The 26296-nt window shown below is 42.8% G+C and overlaps 3 protein-coding genes across 4 annotated transcripts in view; 1 reads left to right on the top strand and 2 right to left on the bottom strand.

The window, feature by feature from the left end:
• LOC110535417 (collagen alpha-6(VI) chain) overlaps positions 1-7381 on the top strand; it is a 32062-nt gene extending 24681 nt beyond the window's left edge. For both annotated transcript variants that reach the window (XM_090189064.1, XM_090189065.1), the window contains exons 30-39: positions 1172-1234; positions 1431-1466; positions 1569-1605; positions 1758-1769; positions 2104-2597; positions 2707-2806; positions 3969-4634; positions 4812-5069; positions 5773-5820; positions 6385-7381. In XM_090189064.1, the coding sequence (XP_090045190.1) occupies positions 1172-1234; positions 1431-1466; positions 1569-1605; positions 1758-1769; positions 2104-2597; positions 2707-2806; positions 3969-4634; positions 4812-5069; positions 5773-5820; positions 6385-6575 (1905 nt within the window). In that variant the 3' untranslated portion in view covers positions 6576-7381. The remainder of the gene's footprint in view (positions 1-1171; positions 1235-1430; positions 1467-1568; positions 1606-1757; positions 1770-2103; positions 2598-2706; positions 2807-3968; positions 4635-4811; positions 5070-5772; positions 5821-6384) is intronic.
• Positions 7382-13535: 6154 nt separating this feature from the next.
• LOC149984849 (uncharacterized) lies at positions 13536-15782 on the bottom strand. Its single transcript, XM_090189102.1, has 3 exons — positions 15696-15782; positions 14497-14702; positions 13536-14330 (listed from the first exon to the last, which is right to left on the bottom strand). Exons 1-3 carry the CDS (start codon positions 15711-15713, stop codon positions 14189-14191), a joined length of 366 nt encoding a protein of 121 aa, XP_090045228.1. The 5' UTR covers positions 15714-15782; the 3' UTR covers positions 13536-14188.
• Positions 15783-21217: 5435 nt separating this feature from the next.
• LOC149984848 (collagen alpha-1(VI) chain-like) overlaps positions 21218-26296 on the bottom strand; it is a 45702-nt gene continuing 40623 nt past the window's right edge. The window contains exons 29-34 of the mRNA XM_090189098.1: positions 23456-23589; positions 23264-23370; positions 22975-23161; positions 22610-22781; positions 22423-22452; positions 21218-22255 (exon numbers count right to left, since the gene is read on the bottom strand). Coding sequence (XP_090045224.1) covers positions 21648-22255; positions 22423-22452; positions 22610-22781; positions 22975-23161; positions 23264-23370; positions 23456-23589 — 1238 coding nt within the window. The 3' untranslated portion in view covers positions 21218-21647. The remainder of the gene's footprint in view (positions 22256-22422; positions 22453-22609; positions 22782-22974; positions 23162-23263; positions 23371-23455; positions 23590-26296) is intronic.

The following is a 26296-nucleotide window of genomic DNA, read 5'->3' as shown; positions in this document are numbered from 1 at the left end:
CCTTAATGTTTTGTTCACTCAGTGTAGATGCTCTACAGATGGTCATACTGTTAACAAACTATCTGTTGATAAGCAACTGCTTGTTAAGGTTACAGTTAGGGATAGGGTTAGGTTTTGATTTAGGGTTAGTTTTAGAATAAGGGTTAGGGTAAGGGTTAGTTTTAGAATAAGGGTTAGGGTTACTTTTAGAATAAGGGTTAGGGTTAGTTTTAGAATAAGGGTAAGGGTTAGTTTTAGAATAAGGGTTAGGGTTAGTTTTAGAATAAGGGTAAGGGTTAGTTTTAGAATAAGGGTAAGGGTTAGTTTTAGAATAAGGGTTAGGGTTAGTTTTAGAATAAGGGTTAGGGTAAGGGTTAGTTTTAGAATAAGGGTTAGGGTTAGTTTTAGAATAAGGGTAAGGGTTAGTTTTAGAATAAGGGTAAGGGTTAGTTTTAGAATAAGGGTTAGGGTTAGTTTTAGAATAAGGGTTAGGGTAAGGGTTAGTTTTAGAATAAGGGTTAGGGTTAGTTTTAGAATAAGGGTAAGGGTTAGTTTTAGAATAAGGGTTAGGGTTAGTTTTAGAATAAGGGTTAGGGTAAGGGTTAGTTTTAGAATAAGGGTTAGGGTTAGTTTTAGAATAAGGGTAAGGGTTAGTTTTAGAATAAGGGTAAGGGTTAGTTTTAGAATAAGGGTTAGGGTTAGTTTTAGAATAAGGGTTAGGGTAAGGGTTAGTTTTAGAATAAGGGTTAGGGTTAGTTTTAGAATAAGGGTAAGGGTTAGTTTTAGAATAAGGGTAAGGGTTAGTTTTAGAATAAGGGTTAGGGTTAGTTTTAGAATAAGGGTTAGGGTTAGGGTTAGTTATAGAATAAGGGTAAGGGTTAGTTTTAGAATAAGGGCAAGGGTTAGTTTTAGAATAAGGGTAAGGGCTAGGGTTAGTGGATAGTTAGTTGATATGTTGTTGACAGTTATTGAACATCTACAAACTATCTTCGTGGGACTAAAGTGTCACCCTCCAGAACTGTATATACTCACACATAGAGTATCTATGCTTGAGTCTAACACCACTGCTTATATTCTCAGGTGTTGTACTTCAAACCTTGTGACATTCGCTTGTGCCACAGGTACTAATATGTGTTGACATGTATACAATCTTCTGTTAAAATGGCCATATGTTACGATGTGATTGAACCAGGGGAACTCGGGCAGATCGGGTGAGTCAGGAGATCCCGGATCCATTGGACCACCGGGACACACTGTTAGTATTTCATTTGCGTTTTTGGATCTTTTAAAGGAACTTTACAAATCTCATGTATTAGTTGTTTTATTATTGTTATTTGTTTCAAATGAAAATAATAGTAGTTGTAGTTTTGGTTGTATTGTAAGATATAAGTATTGGTAAGATATTCACTGTTTCCATGTGGATTTCTGACTAATTCTCTATTTCTATCTAGGGCTCTAGAGGCAGACCAGGAGAGAGAGCCATGTCTGTATGTGTATTCTGTCTGATTTTTGTTCCAATTTAACTCTAAAACATTTTATGTAGAGAATCTTGAGAGCTATTTAACATGTTATTTTATTTGTCTCCCTAGGAATGCCAGCTGACCACCTATATCCGTGATAACTGTGGTAAGCTCTTGGTATTCCTACTCTATATTTTTTGTAAGAAAAGATCTGCTGTGTCAATTGCTTTATTGCTGGTAAGGTCATGTTTTCATAAGCAAAGATGAATTCATTCCTAATTTTGTCTCTAAACTATGATATTTTTCTCCCCCAAACAGCATGCGCTCAAGGTATGTCTCCATTAACCCTTCATCGTCCAAATAAATGTATGTACTTGACTGAAGATTCTGGTGTAATCAAACCAGAACTCTTGGCAAAGTGATGTTATGAATGGGTGTCATTTAAAAATACCATTGCCCCCCTCACCCCCTCTCTCCCTCTCCCCTTCTCTCTCTCTCTGTACCTCTCTCCCTCTCTCTCCCTCTCTCTGTACCTCTCTCCCTCTCTCTGTACCTCTCTCCCTCTCTCTGTACCTCTCTCCCTTCCTCTATCCTTCTCTCTCTGTCCCTCTCTCCCTTCCTCTCCCCTTCTCTCTCTCTGTCCCTCTCTCACTCTATCCCCCAGGCCAGGCAGCGTGCCCAGCCTACCCCACAGAGCTGGTCTTTGCTCTGGATATGTCACAGGATGTGGAGCCTGCCACGTTTGAGAGGATGCGCTCCGCTCTCCTCTCCATATTGGATGACGTTGCCATCGCCGAGAGCAACTGCCCGACGGGTGCACGTGTTGCCGTGGTATCCTATAGTGCCAACACCAAGTACCTGATCCGATTCCAGGACTACCAACGCAAGCCGGAGTTGTTGGAGGCCATCCAAAACATTGCACTGGAACGAACGTCCAACCAGCGCCATCTTGGGGAGGCCATGCGCTTTGTGGGGCGCCATGTCTTCAAGCGAACCCGTAAAGCGTTGACGATGAGGAAGGTGGCAGTGTTCTTCACCAACGGGCCCTCTGTGGACAGCGCTGCCATCATCACGGCCGCCATGGAGTTCAAGGCCTTGAACATCGCTCCTGCTGTCATCGCCCTGAGGAACTCCCCCGATGTTCAACGGGCTTTTGAGGTACAATTGCTAACAGATGCTTTCTGGTTATGGGATAGTGAACAGGGCAGCGGAAAGGCTGGTGAATTGAAATGCAGCCCATGCATGTTTTTGTTTTGTTGTGGCGCAGGCTGATGACACGGGCAGCTTCATCCTTGTTCGGCTGGTGGATAGGTCACAGGACCAAAATGCTGTGCTGACAAGAATCAAAAATTGCGTCATCTGCTACGGTAAGCACACAGGGACAAAATAAAATATAGTCTTATTTGGTATCAATGTATGTCTTCGTTTTTATGGTTAATTCTGCTGTAGAACCAATATTTCCCTTGGGCATAAATAATTATCTACTACTACTACTACACTATTACTGAAGCTACTGTACTACTAATACAGTAGCTTCAGCTACTGTACTACTACTACTACTACTACTACTACTACACTACTAATGATGCTACTGTACTACACTACTACACTACTAATGATGCTACTGTACTACTACTACTACATTACTACTACTACTACTGATGTTACTGTACTATACTACTACTACTACTACTACTACTACTACTAATACACTACTACTGATGCTACTGTACTACTACTACTACACTACTAATGATGCTACTGTACTACTACATTACTACTACTGATGATACTGTACTATACTACTACTACTACAACTACTACTACTAATACACTACTACTGATGCTACTGTACTACTACTACTACTGCTGCTGCTACTGTACTCTTCCTCCTACTACTACTACTGATGCTACTGTACTACTACTAATACTACTACTACTACTGCTACTACTACTGATTCTATTGTACTACTACAGTACTGCTACTGATGCTACTGTACTACTACTACTACTACTGATTCTACTGTACTACTACAGTACTACTACTGATTCTACTGTACTACTACTGATGCTACTGTACTACTACTAATACTACTACTACTACTACTGATGCTACTGTACTTCTACAGTACTACTACTGATTATACTGTACTTCTACAGTGCTACTACTGATTCTACTGTACTACTACTGATGCTACTGTACTACTACTACTACTGATGCTACTGTACTACTCCTCATACTACTACTGATGCTACTGCACTACTAATACTATTACTACTACAGTACTACTGATGCTACTGTACTACTATTACTGATGCTACTGTACTACTGCTACTGTACTACTACTGTACTACTACTACTGGTACTACTGCTACTGCACTACTACTATACTACTACTACTGATGCTACTACACTACTACTGTACGACTATTGCTGAGGCTACTGTGCTACTGTACTACTACTACTGATGCTACTGCACTACTACTGTACTACTACTGTACTACTACTACACTCTGTGTGTTCATCAGACCACTGTAAACCAGCCCAGGGGTGTGATTTTACTGACGCTCAGCGGCCCCTGGTGGTGGATATGGACCTGACCCTGGTGGTGGATGGTTCAAGGGAGATCCGGGCCGATCAGTACGCTGGCGTCCAGGAGCTTCTGGGCTCAGTGGTGAAGCAGGTAGCCTGGAGCCCCAAACCAAGCGTGGCTGACGGCCGGGCCAGAGTGGCCCTTCTCCAGACCAGTGGTTCTCTGCTCCCCCAGACTTCCCAGGCCGTCAAGGTAGAGTTTGACCTGCAGAAGTACCACAACCACATTGGTCTACAGAGACACCTGAGGAGCATGCAGCAGCAAGGAGGAGTGTCGTCTCTGGGGCAGACCCTGGAGTACGCTCTGAGCAAGGTGTTCCTCAAGGCCACCAGGCCCAGGAAGAGTAGAGTGGTGCTGGCTGTGGTGGGGGCCGAGACAGCCCACTGGGACCAGGCCAAGCTGGCCTACATTTCCCAGAAGGCCAAGTGTCAGGGCGTTTCCCTGTTTGTGATCGCGGTGGGCGACCATTACAACAGCACCCAGGTGGAGGAGTTGGCGAGCACGCCGTCAGAGCAGCACCTGCTCCATCTGTGGCACGTGAAGGAGTGGGAGAGAGGCTACGCACAGCGCTTCTTCAGAGCCTTCCTCAGGGTCCTCAGTAGTAAGGAACACTAGCATGCTTCTTCATCTGGTTGTCTCTTGAGGGAGAGATAATTATGCCAGAACAAATCATACATTTTAACATTTGCATTTGTATTTATTAGGGATCCCCATTAGCTGCTGCCAAGGCAGTGCTACTGTGTGTCCTAACTCTCTCACTTTTCCCTCACTATTTCAGAGGGAGGGAACAGCTACCCTCCTGCCCATCTCAAACTCAAGTGTGATCTGATGCTGGGACAGGAACACGGACAGGGACAAGGACAGGCAGAGTGGGATGTGTGGAAAGAGGAAGAGGAGTACACAGATGAGGAGGAGTTCCTGGAGCACACTGGTGTATTTCCGACTCAGATAGCTCTTGACCAGGTTAACACTATACATGCCTTCTCCAGGGGAGATGGAGCCACTTCACTCCCCCGGCCACAGCCAAACTCTAATGGTAATCAGTAACCCCACATTTATAACAGAACTTCTATTTCCCTCTCTCCCTCACGTTCCCTCGTATCCCACTGCATGAGTAGTCTCAGTTTGCAACCTCATACTGCATATCTTCCTCCCCATTTACAAACCTGCTTGTTCTGCTTTTAGCCCACTGTAAGTTGGATGTGGACAGTGACACTAACTGCGGGGACTATGGCCACGCTCTTTGCATGCTTGCCTTTTTGGTACGGCGGTTGTGACACTAACGCCAACCGTTTTAGCACGGAAAACGAATGCTTTGAGACGTGTGGCACTTCCAGGAAGTCCCCCCAGCCCTCTACTGAACATCATGTGGAGGTCATAGATGTAGAGCTCTGTTAGCCACAACCTGAATTACAACGACTGTTGTGATGTTTGTCAAATGCTGAATCACATAATGCTACATGAGAAGAGAACACTAGTTGTTCTATTTGCATTCTCAAATCAGGAGGCTTTCAGTTGAGAGAATTCTAATGAGCTGAACCCCTAACATTAGTGACTGTAATATACCTTGTTTAAACAGTATGGCAATTGCAGGTTTGAAATGACAAAAGTTGTGATGCCATTTTTGTCAGTTGTCATGTTGTTTCATGTTGTCATGTTGTCATGTTGTCACGTCAGCTGCGAGGTCATCATTCACAGCACTACGCCAGAGATTTTCTTCTAATGTTATGTGTTCACAGATCACACAACCCTCCTGAGGACAGAGGAAAGTACAGTTCTTAACCAGGGTAAGGACCACATCTCTCTCTAATTTTGTATACATGTGAAAAGACAGCAGGCTCGGGTCTGTACAATAGTGTAAAAGGCATGAGTCTCAACCTTTGGCTTTGTCCTCTCCCCTCTCTCTTTCCTCCCCTCTCTCTTTCCTCTCCCCTCTCTCTTTCCTCTCCCCTCTCTCTTTCCTCTCCCCTCTCTCTTTCCTCTCCCCTCTCTCTTTCCTCTCTCCTCTCTCTTTCCCCTCTCCTCTCTCTTTCCTCTCTCCTCTCTCTTTCCCCTCTCCTCTCTCTTTCCTCTCTCCTCTCTCTTTCCCCTCTCCTCTCTCTTTCCCCTCTCCTCTCTCTTTCCCCTCTCCTCTCTCTTTCCCCTCTCCTCTCTCTTTCCCCTCTCCTCTCTCTTTCCCCTCTCCTCTCTCTTTCCCCTCTCCTCTCTCTTTCCTCTCTCTTTCCCCTCTCCTCTCTCTTTCCCCTCTCCTCTCTCTCTCTTTCCTCTCCTCTCTCTTTCCTCTCCCCCCTTTCTTTTGTTTTCTCCTGAATCCTATCCCCTTTGCCCCGTTTCCTCTCCCTCTTCCCCAGATGCATGTTTCTTCAAACAGGACAAGGGAGGTTGTGAGAACTACACTCTGAAGTGGTACTTTGACACGACACAGAGCGAGTGCTCCCGTTTCTGGTATGGCGGCTGTGGCGGCAACACTAACCGTTTCGAGACGCAGGAGGCTTGTGAAGGCCTCTGTCTGAGGAGGAACTCCACACATGTAAAACCCTGATTAGAGTGAATTGAAGAAGATCACGCCAGAAACCAGCCAAACAAATGTCTCATTCAAGGTGTGAACATCAAAAACAACACTGTCTGTGTAAATAACTCTGGCCCTTATCTTTAGCATTTAGTTGTTCTCCTTTTGGGTAAAAATGGAAATTACTGAAACAGAAGTATGAATATTTCTCTCTTTTATTCAACTCTGTTCAAGCAGACCTAAGTAACGGATCTGACTCTCATGCAGTCATGCAACAAACATGCATAAGGGCACTGCTGCTTTTGTGAGAAGGACTTTAAAGCAATGAAATAACCTGTTATCTCTTGTGGCTATTTTCCATCATCACAGATCAACAGCTACCAAACCAAGTCAAGCACCAGGCAATGCACTGTTAACTTGGATGTTAACCGTAGATGTAAATTCAGGCTGTATGTCATCCGCTCAGTGTTTTGTAAATAGGATTTGTTGCACTGTGTGTCTGTTTCCTCTAACTTGACCATTTTGTTTACATACCCTACATCTCATATGTATATACTGTACTCGATACCATCTACTCCATCTTGCCTATTACGTTCTGTACCATCACTCATTCATTAATCTTTATCTACATATTCTTTATCCCTTTACACTTGTGTGTGTATAAGGTAGTAGTTTTGGAATTGTTAGGTTAGATTACTCGTTGGTTATTTCTGCATTGTCAGAACTACAAGCAAAAGCATTTCGCTACACTCGCATTAACATCTGCTAACCATGTGTATGTGACAAATACATTTGATTTGATTTGAAGCTACATGTTGAAAATAAAACTCCACAAATTCCCTAGCGGTCAGTGTATTTTTGATGCTCTTATGACCTTATTCTACTGATATTGATTCTGAATGGATACTGGGCCGGATTAAGAAATCATAACAATAGCCCAGGCCAATGAAGAGACACAGATATGTCCAATATTAGAAGGAAATACATGCGTATGTATACATACAGTAAGTTACTAAATACCATTTTCAGTGGAACACTGACTCACCTAATGATGATGAAGCCATGGGCTACTCACGGTGATGGCCGATGCACTCGTTGTCGTGGCGATAGCCTATCTCAAGATGAGCTACTTTTTAAAACAGTGCTGCTGTTCACAAAAAAAAATGGGAGTTTATTATTTATTTATATTGATTTTACAGGCTGATTAGTCTTATTTCAGGTGTATGCATTTGCTTTCCAAACTGTATGTTTTTTTTTCCCATAATATTATTTTTTAATCTGCAAAAGGCAAACCTACAGCAGCAACCTACCATAGAAATGTAATCCATAGATGGCTGTTCCCATTCAAATCAGGACTGGTAGCTATTGCTAGTACCCATGAGTATAACAGTCAAATTGCCAGGGTAAGAGATTCCAAAACTCTATGGATTATCTGTCTATGGCCACAACGAAACAAGCTGTAGCCTATATTTGGTGCATATGCTGCCCAAATTGTGCCCTTCCCGGCTGTAGGCATACCAGTAGCTGCCCAAATTAAGGAAACACTTGAGTAAATGAGGGATACAAAGTATATGTTATGGTGTGGGATGCATTTTCCTTGCATGGTTTAGGTCCACTTCTAGAATCTATGCCAAGGCGCATTGAAGCTGTTCTGGCAGCTCGTGGCCTAACACCCCTATAAAACACTTTATGTTGGTGTGGGCTCCTGTGCAGGATTTCTTTTTTAAAGATTCAATTTTTTTATTTGTATTTGTTTTTGCCTCTTGGGCCCAGCCCGACTCACACAAAGAAATGATGTATTAGTCAGTTACCCAATCAAGGCAGGACCCCCCAGTTACCCATGTGGGCCCCCTACCACCTCCCCTCCCCTGATGATTAGCAGAGCGGCAGCAGGCTGTCTACACTCCTTGAGAGTGGGCTCCTGAATCATCCCATCGTTGGCGGTGCCGGTAAAAAAAATACTAAATATATACAGTGGGGCAAAAAAGTATTTAGTCAGCCACCAATTGTGCAAGTTCTCCCACTTAAAAAGATGAGAGAGGCCTGTAATTTTCATCATAGGTACACTTCAACTATGACGGACAAAATGAGAAAAAAAAATCCAGAAAATCACATTGTAGGATTTTTAATGATTTTATTTGCAAATAATGGTGGAAAATAAGTATTTTCATACACCCAACATGCACCACACATGACCCACATCCACCCACGTGCTCACACCAACACCCACGCACCCAGGCAGAGCCAGCACTGGTGCATGTCCACGGTGAAAGAGGTGATGAGGCCCAGGCGGAGGTCGTGGCGGAGGGTCCAGGTGTTGGAGTTGGAGCGCAGGTCCCAGCCCACCAGGGAGCCGTTCACCGTGGCGTAGGCCAGCACAGACTGGGCTCCAGAATTAAAATGGTGGACGTCCACCACGCAGCCGTCATCCTTCTGGTCCAGGAACCTGAGAGGACAGTCGATATAACAGTCAAATGTGGAGTAACTCAATATTACATTGTGGCATCAAAATGATACTGCAGTATCTACTGCATGATAATGATAACTACATGACAGAAAAAAAACTGTTATGAGCTTAACATAATAGTATGCCAGTGGAAGGGAGGACAGTTGGCAGGTGACCCACAGTTGGTTTGTGACTACTATGAATTTCCATTGTAGCCAATTCAATTGCAGTCATTCCGTTAGGGCCCGATTCCGACCTGAAGTGTGCTTAAAAGGAATGCAATTCCTTATTTAATGCACTTTTTTCTATGAAAAAAATGACGTGAATGAAGGGCTACAGTAGCCTGAACAGCACTCTGGGGTAGTACCATGGTGTAGCCAGAGGACAGCTAGCTTCAATACAACACCTAGGAGGCTCATGGTTCTTGCACAGTAATTATGACAACTTCCGGAAGACGTCCTCCAACCCATCAGAGCGCTAGCAGCATGAACTGACAAGTTGTTCACCCAATCTAAGGATCAGAGAAAGAATTTAGAACTGAAAGCATAGCATACAGCTAGCTAGCATAGCAGTGCATAAAATGGAGGTGAGCAGTTAACTCAAGTAGAGATTAAGACAGTAGTTTGACAGATTTGAACAAATGAATGTCTTCAAAAATGAAGGAAAACGCAAGAGAGAGTGTAAGCTAGCTATATTTTGTTGTATTTTCATTTAGTTAGCTAGCGAATGAGGCTAGCTAGTTTAGCCTACTCAAACAGCCGGCTCAAACAAACAAAGACGGGAGCTATGTTAGCTAGCTGGCTATCCAACAATGGAACTCTTCCAAGGTCAGCTTTTGGTTTTATTAATTTAATGCCACTGGGGCCTGCCAGTTTAACTGCTGAATTGCACTGCATGATTGTAGTGGGTTTACTAACACGTTAGTTCTAGTAGTCATGTTGACTATGACGTTAGCTAATATGGTGATAACGATGTAGGCTGTGTGTAGCGGTTGTCGGTTATGGTATGAAGGTTTGGCTTGGAAAGGTTTTCGTCTGGTCACAGACAGCTGTTGTGTGACCAGTCCACAAGCAAAGGAAAAAGGTGAGAGGAGGAGAACGTGTAGATGCGAGAAGGAATTATACAACGAGAAAAGTGATAATGCTGTTTCTATGTGGCTGCTATGAAAGTGAACTGTTTGAAGGTGCTCATGTCGATTCTGTTGAGAATAATTTCTTAAAACAGAAGCAAACTGAACAGGAATGAACATTACTGAATTTGTCCAATAGAAACTCTTGTTTGTAACTAATGATTACACCTTAGATCTGGCAGATGTAGGCAAGAGTGTGCAAGGCATTTATTTTATTTAACTAGGCAAGTCCGTTAAGAACAAATTCTTATTTACAATGACGGCCTACCCAGACGTCGAGCAGAAGTAACGTTAGCTAGATGACTAAATACCGCAGAGGCTAACGTTCAGACCCCTTCCCTTTTCCCAATTTTGTTATGTTACAGCCTAATTCTAAAATGGATTACATTTATTTTTGTTCCATCCATCTACACACAATACCCCATAATGACAAAGTAAAAAACAGGTTTAGAATTTTTTGCAAATGTATATATATTTTTTAAAACTGAACAAAAACCTAAGTATTCAGACCTTTTACTCGGTACTTTGTTGAAGCACCTTTGGCAGTGATTACAGCTTAGTCTTCTTGGGTATGACGCTACAAGCTTGGCACACCTGTATTTGGGTAGTTTCTCCCATTGTTCTCTACAGATCCTCTCAAGCTCTATCAGGTTGGATGGGGAGTGTCGCTGCACAGCTATTTTCAGGTCTGTCCAGAGATGTTCGATCGGGTTCAAGTCCGGGCTCTGGCTGGGCCACTCAAGGACATTCAGAGACTTGTCCCAAAGCCACTCCTGTGTCGTCTTGGCTGTGTGCTTGGGGTCATTGTCCTGTTGGAAGGTGAACCTTCACCCCAGTCCGAGGTCATCATCAAGGAGCTCTCTGTTTCCCTCGATCCTAACTAGTTTCCCAGTCCCTGCCGCAGAAGTCCCTGCCGTTACCCGGACTATTTGCATTGTGTCCCCCCCCCCAGCCCCTCTTTTACGCTGCTGCTACTCTCTGTTTATCTTATATGCAGTCACTTTAACTATACATTCATGTACATACTACCTAATTGGCCCAACCAACCAGTGCTCCCGCACATTGGCTAACCGGGCTATCTGCATTGTGTCCCACCACCCGCCAACCCCTCTTTTTACGCTTCTGCTACTCTGTTCATCATATTTGCATAGTAACTTTAACAATACCTACATGTCCATACTACCTCAATAAGCCTGACTAGTAGGTGTCTGTTTGATTTGAAAAACAGCCCCACAGCATGATGCTGCCACTACACTTCACCGCAGGTGATGAAGGGTGCCTGGTTTCCTCCAGATTGAACTCTTTGGCCTGAATGCCAAGCGTCACATCTTGATTTCATCAGACCAGAGAATCTTGTTTCGCATGGTCAGAGTCCTTTAAGTGACTTTTGGCAAATTCTAGGCAGGCTTTTATGTGCCTTTTACTGAAGAGTGGCTTCCGTCTGGCCACTCTACCATAAAGTCCTGATTGGTGGAGTGCTGCAGAGATGGTTGTCCTTCTGGAACGTTCTCTTATCCCCACAGAGGAACTCTGGAGCTCCTTCAGAGTGACCATCGGGTTTGTGGTCACCTCCCCGACCAAGGCCCTTCTCCCCAGATTGCTCAGTTTGGCTGAACGGCCAGCTCTAGGAAGAGTCTTGGTGGTTCCAAACTTCTTCCATTTAAGAATGATGGAGGCCACTGTATTCTTGGGGACCTTCAATGCTGCAGAAATGTTTTGGTACCCTTCCTCAGATCTATGCCTCGATACAATCCTGACTCTGACGTCTACGGACAATTCCGTCAACCCCATTGCTCAGTTTATGCTCTGACATGCGCTGTCATCTGTGGGACGTGTGTGTGCGCCGTTCCAAATCATGTCCAACCAATTGAATTTACCACAGGTGGACTCCAATGAAGTTGTAGATACATCTCAAGGATGATCAATGGAAACAGGATCCACCCGAGCTCAATTTTGAGTCACATAGCAAAGGGTCTAAATACTTATGTAAATAAGGTATCCTTCATATTTTTTATACATTTGCAAACATTTCTAAAAACCTGTTTTCACTTTGTTATTATAGGGCATTGTGGATAGATTGAGGAATCTTTTTAAAGATTTAAACCAGCTTCTACCCCCAAATCTTTTTAAAGATTTAAACCAGCTTCTACCCCCAAGCCATAAGACTCCTGAACAGCTAATCAAATGGCTGGCTACCTGGACTATTTGCATTGACCCGCCTATTTGCATTGACCCCCCTATTTTTACACTGCTGCTACTCTCTATTTATTATCACTTTACCTCTACCTACATGTACATATTACCTCAATTACCTCGACCAACCTGTGTCCCCGCACATTGACTCTGTACCAGTACCCCCTGTATATAGCCTCCACATTGACTCTGTACCGGTACCCCCTGTATATAGCCTCCACATTGACTCTGTACCGGTACCCCCTGTATATAGCCTCCACATTGACTCTGTACCAGTACCCCCTGTATATAGCCTCCACATTGACTCTGTACCAGTACCCCCTGTATATAGCCTCCACATTGACTCTGTACCAGTACCCCCTGTATATAGCCTCCACATTGACTCTGTACCAGTACCCCCTGTATATAGCCTCCACATTGACTCTGTACCAGTACCCCCTGTATATAGCCTCCACATTGACTCTGTACCAGTACCCCCTGTATATAGCCTCCACATTGACTCTGTACCAGTACCCCCTGTATATAGCCTCCACATTGACTCTGTACCAGTACCCCCTGTATATAGCCTCCACATTGACTCTGTACCAGTACCCCCTGTATATAGCCTCCACATTGACTCTGTACCAGTACCCCCTGTATATAGCCTCCACATTGACTCTGTACCAGTACCCCCTGTATATAGCCTCCACATTGACTCTGTACCAGTACCCCCTTTATATAGCCTCCACATTGACTCTGTACCAGTACCCCCTGTATATAGCCTCCACATTGACTCTGTACCAGTACCCCCTGTATATAGCCTCCACATTGACTCTGTACCAGTACCCCCTGTATATAGCCTCCACATTGACTCTGTACCAGTACCCCCTGTATATAGCCTCCACATTGACTCTGTACCAGTACCCCCTGTATATAGCCTCGTTACTGTTTTTTTTTATTGTTGCTCTTTAATTATTTGATATCTTTCTATTTAATTTTGTTTTACTATTTAGTAAATACTTACTTAAGACTTATTTTTGTTAGAACTGCATTTTTGGTTAAGGGCTTATAAGTAAGCATTTCACTGTTGTATTCAGTGTGTGTGACAAATATCATTTGATTTGATTTGATTTTATGATTTTGGTTGAGCCAAATCAATGTTTTAGCGTCTATCCTATGGCTCTCCCTCCTGTCTGAATAGATTCAGTAATAATTTGAAACAAAACGTGAAACATTTAAAAACGTATTTTTATCCAAATAGCATTTAAGCCTTTATTAGATTAGTTTCTGTATATTATTTCTAAACAAGCGAGTATATTATACTGCTGTACATGTTTATAACATTGCATTAAACATTTGACAACAATAATAATACAGTCATTAAGCTCACACTTGATCCAATACAATTTACTGTTAAACAGGATATGCAATGGCTTGGCCTGAGCTGGAGGCAACAATATCATATGACTCTACAGACTTTCAATTATATTTCAAAAACATAATCACATTAAAAGTTGATACTGATACAAGTAGCCTCCACATTGAGTAACTAAATGAAATGACTAAATGAAATAGTATGTCTGATTTTGCACATCATACCTCAGAACAATAAATATGTAGAAAGCTCAAAAGTGTTGCAAAAATATTGCCTTGCATTCCACCCAGAACCATCTCACCCACATGGCTACTGGTCGCCATAGAGACTCCTGCCAAATGCAGTCACCATTCTTCAATCTCTCAGGTGAGGGAGGTCTGAGTACCTGCATGTCTTAGCATTGACAAGTGAGCATCTTCCTGCTGACTCCTCTATCACTGATTCTTCCTACTGAATTACTGGAGCGCCACCTTGTGGATCATCAAGCCCATTGATGTTGACCATCAAATGATATTTGCAATACTTCAGGAGAAAAGTTTCAGGCCACTCTTTCTGCGCCTCTGGGTGTCACCCAATGAAAAGAGCTTCCTTAGGTGGACAAATACAAAATGTTTCACACCGGCCAGCTTGGAGGAAGATATGGAAATGAACTCTGGAGGATTGGGCCTGTGAAGAGAGAGTTTAAAGGTTTGATGCCATTTTAATGGCGGACAAAAAAATGGTGATATTAAAGATACACTGTAAATGAGTTCTATTAAATTCAACAATTCAAAATATGCGCCATTAACTCCAAACATCTGTATATTACTAGGTAATAGAGTAAGATGTTTACCTTGGAGCTCTAGGCCGATTCTTGGCCTCTCCGACAGGCCTTTGGGTGATGAGTCTTCCCCTAGCTCGCAGTGGCAGGGTTCTAGCCTGTGAACTATGCCTCCTGGTGTAACTGGGAGCCATGACGTTCCTGGATAGAGCTGCCATGGACTCCCTGTAGACAAGGCCATGTCTGGAAGATATGCTGCAGTGGTGACACGTGGCCAACTGAGAGAGAGGTAAAATAAGGGCAGAGGTCAATGTAAAAGACACTGCCATAGGGGTTAGCTATTCCACGTTACAGACATGCTGAGACAATTCCCAAAGAGATTCAAAGAAGGACGTTGAGGAAAGTAAGTGAGTAAGGATGATAAACAAATCATTAAAACCAGGCCACGCTACTCCCTGTAATAATGAAAGTCATGTAGACCTGGTTAAAAGAAAACCAAGAGGCCTCTCTCCATAAAGAACACAAGGCTAAATTCAGATGTGATAACACACATGTTGGCCCTAGCCCACTGTCAATTACTTCACTCCACCAATAGGATATCAGGACAGCTCTCTAGAGTCTGGAGAGCATCAAGCGCATCATAGCCCCACTTCTAAACCAGAACTATTTATTTATTTTACAAGTTAATAATTTAGCAGACTCTGTCATCCAGAGTGACTTACAGATAGTACATTCATCTTAAGATAGCTAGGTGGGACAACATAGTAAGTACATTGAATCTATTGTATGGTGCACACTGGATTAAAGGCTATCATCACATTATGTTGCCCACAAATTTTCTTATGACATTTCTATGGAGAACAGTGTTTCACTCTTTCTCTGCTTAGTTTATAAAAATAGTAGCGACAATAACTTATGTTTTTATAATAACTATATGTTTTGGTTCTATGCATAGTATTTGTGTCACACATAAATTAAGCAAGGATAAGCATGATACATTCAGAAACTGTTACAGTAGCCTACAGTAATATGTTGTCTCTGGAAAGAGAAAGACATCGCTAAATTATAAGACTAGCCCTAAATGATTCCCCTCTTCTATCAGACATTCCTTAAATTTACCATGGAAACGATAAAACAAAGTATACATTCTTTACCTAGCACAATTCAACAATCTGCTACCACACTCCCAAATGATCAACTCACAAACAATGTTGTATCAAAGCATTGAGAGTCAATAAAGTTGTGTAAATGCCTGGAAGAGAGGAACTCACCGAGACAAAGGCTGCCATGCTGTGCTGTTTCTGTTCTTCTTCACAAGAGTCACAATGTGTGACAGTCCCTCTAACACAAAACGCTCTGTCATCCTACATATGGGTGGAGTCAGGGGGCGATTAAATAAATGACATCTCAGCCCACTGCTTCTTAAGGATGTCACCAGTACATGATTCCTGCCTACAGCCATAATCTATACTCTAGACTGTGGATTAGGGTCTGAAACAACCCCCACACCAAACCAATAGGGTTGTGAACAGGCTGTCCTATTTTAACCTGAATAATCTTGGAAAGTGAACCAAGCTGTCAGTGTTACATCAACAACAATTGATTTGATGTTCTGTTCTGTGTTTCTGGGTTAGATAACGGAATATATCCTTTTGTGTGATTACACAACACTACAATTTCATGTCAGAAAAGGATATTACAGGGTCGATTTTCTGTCCTAAAATGTGATCTTGGGGCGGCAGGGTAGCCTAATGGTTAGAGCGTTGGACTAGTAACCGGAAGGTTGCAAGTTCAAACCCCTGAGCTGACAAGGTACAAATCTGTCGTTCTGCCCCTGAACAGGCAGTTAACCCACTGTTCCTAGGACATCATTGAAAATAAGAATTTGTTCTTAACTGACTTGCCTAGTTAAATAAAGGTAAAATACAAAATCTTGACTGATGTGTCTTGGCTGCCTATTTATAGGTTTGTGATCCAATAATACCACTATGCAGATGGGTATCATGATAGAATACCACTATGCAGATGGGTATCATGATAGAATACCACTATGCAGATGGGTATCATGATAGAATACCACTATGCAGATGGGTATCATGATAGAATATCACTATGCAGATGGGTATCATGATAGAATATCACTATGCAGATGGATAGCATGATAGAATATCACTATGCAGATGGGTATCATGATAGAATACCACTATGCAGATTGGTATCATGATAGAATACCACTATGCAGATGGGTATCATGATAGAATATCACTATGCAGATGGATAGCATGATAGAATATCACTATGCAGATGGGTATCATGATAGAATATCACTGTGCAGATGGGTATCATGATAGAATATCACTATGCAGATGGATAGCATGATAGAATATCACTATGCAGATGGATAGCATGACAGAATACCACTCTGCAGATGGGTAGCATGATAGAATACCACTATGCAGATGGGTAGCATGATAGAATATCACTATGCAGATGGGTATCATGATAGAATACCACTATGCAGATGGGTATCATGATAGAATATCACTATGCAGATGGGTATCATGATAGAATACCACTATGCAGATGGGTATCATGATAGAATATCACTATGCAGATGGGTATCATGATAGAATATCACTATGCAGATGGGTATCATGATAGAATACCACTATGCAGATGGGTATCATGATAGAATACCACTATGCAGATGGGTATCATGATAGAATACCACTATGCAGATGGGTATCATGATAGAATATCACTATGCAGATGGGTATCATGATAGAATATCACTATGCAGATGGATAGCATGATAGAATATCACTATGCAGATGAGTATCATGATAGAATACCACTATGCAGATGGGTATCATGATAGAATACCACTCTGCAGATGGGTATCATGATAGAATATCACTATGCAGATGGATAGCATGATAGAATATCACTATGCAGATGGGTATCATGATAGAATATCACTATGCAGATGGGTGTCATGATAGAATATCACTATGCAGATGGATAGCATGACAGAATACCACTATGCAGATGGATAGCATGACAGAATACCACTCTGCAGATGGGTATCATGATAGAATATCACTATGCAGATGGGTATCATGATAGAATATCACTATGCAGATGGATAGCATGACAGAATACCACTCTGCAGATGGATCCTATGATAGAATACCACTATGCAGATGGGTATCATGATAGAATATCACTATGCAGATGGGTATCATGATAGAATATCACTATGCAGATGGGTATCATGATAGAATATCACTATGCAGATGGGTATCATGATAGAATACCACTATGCAGATGGGTATCATGATAGAATATCACTATGCAGATGGGTATCATGATAGAATATCACTATGCAGATGGATAGCATGACAGAATACCACTCTGCAGATGGATCCTATGATAGAATACCACTATGCAGATGGGTATCATGATAGAATATCACTATGACAATACCACTTTGCAGATGGATACCATTATTTGCAGATGGATACCATTATAGAATCCCACTCTGCAGATGGATACCATGATAGAATATCACTATGATTGGATGGATACCATTATACAATACCACTTTGCAGATGGATGCCATTATAGAATCCCACTCTGCAGATGGTAGTCTTTCATGATAGTCTTTCATGGTTAAGCGTTGAGGAGAAATGGACTACTTCTCTTCTAGTCTTCTAACAAAACATTTATGTGTTGAAAATGGCTAAGCCCTTGATTAATATTTTTTCATATACTTCAAACAGACTTACAAACCCCACCTTGCCTTGCCTTTATGGTGTATTTTCACAGTATCCAAACAAAAAACAGATGTAATGTATCGCTCAGTTATGTATCAAATCAACTGTATGGTCACATACACATACTTAGCAGATGTTATTGTGGGTGTAGCAAAAGGCTTGTATAGAGCCATGTCATGGTGGAATGCTCTGCCACCAGAGGTTACTCAGGCAAAAAGCAAGTTCAGCTTTAAAAAACAGATACAGAGAACATCTTGCATCAAAGTGACTCTCCTATTTCTAAAGAGATATTGTAATTTAACTATACTGTATAAGAATTAATATGAATATATAAATAGTGTGTAGATAGTATTTTTGTTGTCTCTTGGTGTCTTTCCTATATAAAACTCTTATGTTATTTGTAAACAAATATTTTGAATTTAATGTAATATATTATGTTGTTCTTGTCTATTTCTGTTGTGTACTTTGTAATGTATTTGTATTTATGTGGACACTGTAACGGCTTTCCTCCTGGGAAGGAGAGGCGGATCAAAATGCAGGGTGGTTATAGTTCATGTTTTTTAATAAGTAAACTCAACATGAACATAATACAAAAAATAAACGTGGAAAAACCGAAACAGCCCTATCTGGTGCAACAAACACAAAGACAGGAAACAACCACCCACCAAACCCAACACAAAACAGGCTACCTAAATATGGTTCCCAATCAGAGACAATGACTAACACCTGCCTCTGATTGAGAACAGGCCCAAACACAGAAACAGACAAACTAGACATCCAACATAGAATGCCCACTCAGATCACACACTGAGCAAACAAAACATAGAAACATACAAAGCAAACTATGGTCAGGGTGTGACAGACACCAGGAAAAATAGCTGCTACATGTGCAGTAGCTAGCTAATGGGGATCCTAATAAGTTAAACTAAAGCATTTTAATAATTCTTCAGTCTCTTGATGTCAATCTACTCATGATGATTAATGATGTTGATTGTTTTTAAATTGCTTGTTTTTTGTTGTTGTTGCTTTGCATCGCTTTGAGATGTATTTATGTAATGATTAGCACTATAACAGTTAAAAACATTTTATATTATTATTACTAATCTCCAGAACCATGAATGAATTGAACTTCATCTTCATACACAAAGAGATCATTATGACATCATTGCTTTTGGAATTTGGAATTCCAATCCATTCTAGAACATATGTAAAACCACTTGACCCATTTGCTTAGCTAGGTTCTATACCATGGCTCCATGATCCATCTATTGTAAAAAATGAAGTCCTCACAAGTTTTCTTAAGAGAACCTTTTGTCACTGAAAGGCTAAGGAAGAGAACGGGTAAGTGCTCTGAAGTATTTTTGGCAAACGTAGCACTATCATGACATATTTATGGATATTCAGGATTGCCATAGCGTGACAGCAGGACCCTATTCTTTCTCTAACACCAGGTACCCAGTGGAGTCCTTTTCATGCTCAGGCATTAAGAGCAGCAGAACCCCCTAGTATACTTGGCTCCAAAACACCTCACACTCTCTGCCCTCCCCTGAAGCCAGCAGACATCTCCTACAGACACACGGCGAGAAAGGGAGGCAGTAGGTCAGTGGAGCCCAAGGAGCCGTCGTACACAGACCGCCTGGACTTCTGCTTCCTCAGAGCCTCCTCTGCCCTGGAGAAGTTCAATGGGGAACTGCTGTATAAGTGTGCCAGCTGCTTGTGGTACTACCCCAGCCTGTCCTCTCTGCAGACACACATCACCCTGGGCTTTATGGAGGGCTTCAGCTGCAGGGTCTACTACAGGAAGCTGAAAGAGCTGCGCTGCAGGAACGACATGAAGAGGATACAGGTGATCTCTCTGGAGACCACAGCCAAGAGAGTCAATCGCTTCTCAGCAGGAAATAGGGTGGCAGAGGAGCTGAGGAACAAGAGCAGTGAGGAGACAGAGAAGAAGAGCAGTGAGGAGCTGAGGAACAAGAGCAGTGAGGAGACAGAGAAGAAGAGCAGTGAGGAGCTGAGGAACAAGAGCAGTGAGGAGACAGAGAAGAAGAGCAGTGAGATTCAGAAGTGGCTTTCTGAGATAGAGGAACCCACTGATCATTACAGTCACTGAGATCATTATCCCTTTTTTCATTACAGATTCATTTTCACAGTAACAAAACATAGCTATATTAAATAAAACGTTTTCATGATCCCTGCTTCTTATTATTCTCAGAGTACAGTTGGAGCCAGATATACTAAATACATGCTATTTCATAAGGGAATTAATGAGTACACTGATTAGCATCTGGGATTTCAAACAGCTGAATTTCTAACTCTGTCCATGGTGCTGAAGTTGGGTACATCCTGAGGCCAGTAGCCCAACACCCTCAGATAAGTACAGAGTACAAGGGAAAGCCTAGTGTCTTTTTGGACCGATCTGTAAAAGGTCCTTCTACAACAACTATGTCCTGCCCTGACCTGAGATATCTCTGTTTTCTTTATATTTTGGTTAGGTCAGGGTGTGACTAGGGAGGGTACGCTAGTTTTTGTATGTCTAGGGTTTTTGTAGGTCTAGGTGATTTGTATGTCTATGGTGGCCTGATATGGTTCCCAATCAGCGGCAGCTGTTTATCATTGTCTCTGATTGAGGATCATATTTAGGTAGCCATTTCCCTTTGGTGTTTGTGGGATCTTGTCTACAATTAGGTGCCTGTGTGCACACTAGTAGCGGTTCGGTTGGTTATTTGTTGTTTTGTTTCGGTGAGTTTCAGGTGATTACAAATATGTGGAACTCTATTCACGCTGCGCCTTGGTCCGATCCTTATAACGAACGTGGCAAACTATCACTAATCACTATGTAGAACAGAATAGCAGTATTTTCCAAGTGTGTGTTAGAGCTCCTCTACTCAGCCCTCTTTTCTCAACACTCCAACACTGCCCTCTAGTGCATTTTATTGGCATGTCTGGGTAATTCTTTAACTAAATGGCACTGCATATATTTGAAAAGAATAGATTGTATTGTATTCAGAATGAGCTAGTTAGTTTGTCCAATATTTTATTTGTCAAGACCTCCAGAAAATTTGAGCAAAAGAAAACTGTTCATCTTATCACCAAACTTACAGCGTAACGTTTATTCATCTACCCAAGTGCTTCTTATGACAAACATATTCATTTTATTTCACATGAAAAGCAGGAGGCCCTCAAAGGCATAAGGAAAACACAAAAGTATAAAATGTGCACCATATCTATCTAATTTCTTAATGGCCTAATACATGGCACAACAGGACAATTCATAGACAGTTCAGTAGTAGGGAGGTCTTTAGGAGCGTTAGAGGGCTCCAGAGAGCTTTACAGAGCTTCAGAGAGCTTCAGAGAGCCTTAGAGAGCTTTACAGGGCTTCAGAGGGCTTTACAGAGCTTCAGAAAGCTTTAGAGAGCTTTAGAGAACTTCTGAGAGCTTTGGAGAGCTTCAGAGAGCTTTAGAGAGCTTTCTAGCCAGGCTCTGCATGACCACCCGTCTGGCCAGGTCACTGTACAGCGCCACTCGGTGGACACGACTATCCACGACGCGGTAATCAAACCCGTTCGCCTGTCCCGTCACCAGCTGGCACACGCCCGCCTCGTCAAAGCCCTCGCCCACAGTGACGGCCAGCAGCTGTGTGTTCTCTGCCAGAGCGGCGGCGGCGGCTCTGGGGATAGCAGCCCGGGCAGAGGCCACAGACCTGCCGTCTGTGAATACCACCACTTTCCTGGGGACAGCAGAGCGGCCCTCCCTCTGGAGGGTGGAGGTCAGGAAGGCCAGGGCAGCCGGTAAGTCGGTGGCCCCGTCCATGTAGAGCGTAGCTGCTAGCCCCGTTAGCACATCCTCAACACTAGTAGTGAAGGGCACCTCCACTCTCTGCTGCTGCCCATCGCTGTACTGCATGACGGACAGGCGGATCAGCCCTCCCCGGTCCTGTGACAGCAGCCTGGCGGCCATGTTCTCAACAAACTCTCTGGCTCTGTAGAAGTTGGCCTGGCCCACACTGGAGGAGCCGTCCAACATGAAGACTATGTCTGTAGCTTCCTGGAAGTTGGCTGGAGGAAGAGTAGACTATTTTAGAACAGCAGTTGGGGTTCAGATACATTTACATACATTCCACTAAATCTTTAAATTGCAGTACTAGGCTGAATGCTAAAAAAATTACGTATTGTAATACATAGGAAACTGTGACCATAAAAACAAGGGAGAGGAGCAGTCTTACCTGGACAGGTGTAATCAGGACATTTCTTATCTGTAAACACAACCCAGACCTTAGTTGAGAGCATAGGAACATAGCATGTAGCTAGCTCCTGATATTGTAAATTAGGGCTAGCCTGTACATAGACTACCTTAGCAGATGTAGCTAGCTCCAGATATTGTAAATTAGAGCTAGCCTGTACACAGTCTACCTTGGCAGATATAGCCAGTAACGTTGTTGAAGAAGGAGTCCTCCAGCAGTTGCACGTGGTCTGTAATCTTCAGGTAGAGTCCAGGTGAGGCTGTGACCAGACAGGTGATCTCCTCCAGCATGGCAGCGTAGGACGCCCGTCTGAAGATGTCACCTATGCCAATGCCCACCACCTGAGGAGCCAAGATGGAGGACATACTGAGGCTTTGCCACAAAATGGCAGACTTGGAGGAGAGAGAGATGGTTCTCTTTATGTCTAATGAAATGAACCCTTGGTCCTGACATCATCTCTTCACCCCCAACCTATACATGTTCTTCAGCCCACTCTCCCCCATCCCATTGCCCAGTCCCATTGACATCCCTCACCCTTATATTGGGCACAGAGCAGAGGGAGGACAGCGGTTTGGCGTCCCGGCGGGTGTCCGACCGTCCGTCTGTCAAGACTATGGCCACCTTTCGGTCTAGCTGGGAGCTGCCGAATGCCTGCCGGGCGAAATCCAGCGCCTCTCCCGTGTACGTACCACCGGCAATCCAGCGCATGTTTCTCACCGAGCTGCAAGTATGGGACATCAAACACAACAGTTAGTCAGTCAGTCAGTCAACTGATATCAGGTAACTGCTGTACTTTGGACTTTTGACTCTTATCTGGTCGGACCTTTTGAGCTGTGCTACTGTGGTGATCTTGGGGTCCTCCATAGATACCAGCTCCTGGGTGCCGTCATGGCTGTACTGAACTACACCCACTCGTGATCCTAGCTCCTTCTGCAAACAGAAACACACACAGAGAAACAACATTTAGTTAAGGCCCCTCTCTCACCCAGAGAAGTCAGGACAAATGTTCACCCACCTTGTCTTTGCTGAACTTGGTAATCTTGTTGATGATTCGAATTATAAACTCTTTTTCCAGGGTGAAGTTCTGCAGCCCAACACTCTCTGAACTGTCCAGTACAAAGAGTAGCTTCACCGGACCACACTCACACACTGTGAATGCCAGTTACATTGTCATTATAATAATATCATGATATATTCTGAGCATCATACACCATATGAATAGTACAGATGAAGGATCTTCATTTGATCACTCTTTTGTTGCTGAAAAATGTCCTGCGCAGCAGGAAATGCAAACTTGTAGTGTGTTCGAGGTTTAAAAAAGCTTCTAAAGTTTGTAATTTACACTTTAGAATGTCAGACTTGATTTGCCCTAATGAAAAATGTATCAACTCCTACAAAAAAATCCCAGTTAACTATAATCCACATAATAATTCACATTCCCTGTTGCTGCAGGATTATTTCCTTGCTGTAGCAAACTGTCTCAAATTAAGATCGTACATCTCTATATCTATGTGACTATTTATAATACATGCTGTGGATGTAATTTGGTGCCTCTCAGAGTCTCTCACTGGCATACAGAGTGAAATTGAATCTTGAAAATTGAAACTGAAGGTCATGCAAGGATGTAAAATAATGCCATGTGTAACTGTTAAGCGCTAAAACTTTGTATGGGTCCAGGAACTTACCACAGCATGCTACAAGAGAAAAACAAAGACATTACATCAAGATCCACCCTGATTCATATCTTAATCACAGCCCCATCATTTACAGTTTTTTTTTTTTTACAATCGCTAACATCCTTTTGTCCAATCTGTAGTCACATTTTCAAAACTCTAAACACGATTAGCACAACATCTGTCTGTTGTGGACCATACCAATAACACAATTCATGTTGTTTTCACAGAATATTCAGTCAATTAACACGTTTCTAAAATGCTTACACTTTCTTTACATACAAGCTTACCCAATACCATAATGAGGGATCTTTCTTGTCTTATTTATAAATGCTTGCACACAGTATGCCAGAAATTAACGTCATTTATGTAGACGAGGCAGGGTTTAACCTGGGAAAAACACGTTTGTGGGGAAGAAAGGTCATCGGGAAAAGGGCCACCGTTGATGTCCCGGGTCAGAGAGGAGCAAATATCACAATGTGTCCTGCAATCTCTCTGGTTCGGTCCTGCAGAAATGCCAGATTGGTCCCTACAACACTGAGCTACTTCTTCTGTTTTTAGATGACCTCCACAAACAACTGGTGCCAGAAGCAGAAAGGGAACAGGAGGGAGGAAACACTGAGCAATTATTTTCTGCCTGGAGGTGGAAAGTGTATGATCAATGGCCACATGACCGTGATCTTGCAGAGTTACTCCACCTCAAGAATTGCATTTGGTGAACGGCTCGGAACACACATACTCATTCAAGCAAATGAGAAATAAGTGCACTCAGGCTATCCGGAAGGCCAACGTGAGTTACTTTAAGGAGCAGTTCTCTCTCTGTGGGTCTAGCCCCAAGAAGTTCTGGAAAACGGTTAAAGACCTGGAGAATAAACCCTCCTCCTCACAGCTGCCCATGTTCCTTAAAGTTGATGATATGGTTGTTACTGACAAGAAGCACATGGCTGAGCTCTTCAATCACCACTTCGTTAGGTCGGGATTCCTATTTGACTCAGCCACGCCTCCTTGCCCGTCCAACATTTCCTCATCTCCCACCCCTTCTAATGTGGCTATCCCCGATGCTTCTCCCTCTTTTTCCTCTGCCCTGCAACAAAGTTTCTCCCTGCAGGCAGTCACTGAGTCAAAGGTGCTAAAGAAGCTCCTGAAACTTGACCTAAAAAAAACACCTACAGTGCCTTGCGAAAGTATTCGGCCCCCTTGAACTTTGCGACCTTTTGCCACATTTCAGGCTTCAAACATAAACAACTGGGACACAATCATGAAGTGGAACGACATTTATTGGATATTTCAAACTTTTTTAACAAATCAAAAACTGAAAAACTGGGCGTGCAAAATTATTCAGCCCCCTTAAGTTAATACTTTGTAGCGCCACCTTTTGCTGCGATTACAGCTGTAAGTCGCTTGGGGTATGTCTCTATCACATCGAGAGACTGACATTTTTCCCATTCCTCCTTGCAAAACAGCTCGAGCTCAGTGAGGTTGGATGGAGAGCATTTGTGAACAGCAGTTTTCAGTTCTTTCCACAGATTCTCGATTGGATTCAGGTCTGGACTTTGACTTGGCCATTCTAACACCTGGATATGTTTATTATTGAACCATTCCATTGTAGATTTTGCTTTATGTTTTGGATCATTGTCTTGTTGGAAGACAAATCTCCGTCCCAGTCTCAGGTCTTTTGCAGACTCCATCAGGTTTTCTTCCAGAATGGTCCTGTATTTGGCTCCATCCATCTTCCAATCAATTTTAACCATCTTCCCTGTCCCTGCTGAAGAAAAGCAGGCCCAAACCATGATGCTGCCACCACCATGTTTGACAGTGGTGATGGTGTGTTCAGGGTGATGAGCTGTGTTGCTTTTACGCCAAACATAACATTTTGCATTGTTGCCAAAAAGTTCAATTTTGGTTTCATCTGACCAGAGCACCTTCTTCCACATGTTTGGTGTGTCTCCCAGGTGGCTTGTGGCAAACTTTAAAGAACACTTTTTATGGATATCTTTAAGAAATGGCTTTCTTCTTGCCACTCTTCCATAAAGGCCAGATTTGTGCAATATACGACTGATTGTTGTCCTATGGACAGAGTCTCCCACCTCAGCTGTAGATCTCTGCAGTTCATCCAGAGTGATCATGGGCCTCTTGGCTGCATCTCTGATCAGTCTTCTCCTTGTATGAGCTGAAAGTTTAGA

The sequence above is a fragment of the Oncorhynchus mykiss genome, chromosome 2 (genome assembly GCF_057628025.1).
Source record: "Oncorhynchus mykiss isolate SJ-2025 chromosome 2, ASM5762802v1, whole genome shotgun sequence".
Classification (NCBI taxonomy): Eukaryota; Metazoa; Chordata; class Actinopteri; order Salmoniformes; family Salmonidae; genus Oncorhynchus; species Oncorhynchus mykiss.
Note: the sequence above shows the minus strand (reverse complement) of the source record. Positions and strands in the feature narration are given on the sequence as shown.

Bases quoted from the DNA above. Each gene is read 5' to 3' on its own strand.
- LOC149984849 (XM_090189102.1), bottom strand. The intron at 14,331-14,496 runs GTAAACATCTTA...CTCTCTTCACAG, and splicing joins AATCGGCCTAGAGCTCCAAG to GCCCAATCCTCCAGAGTTCA.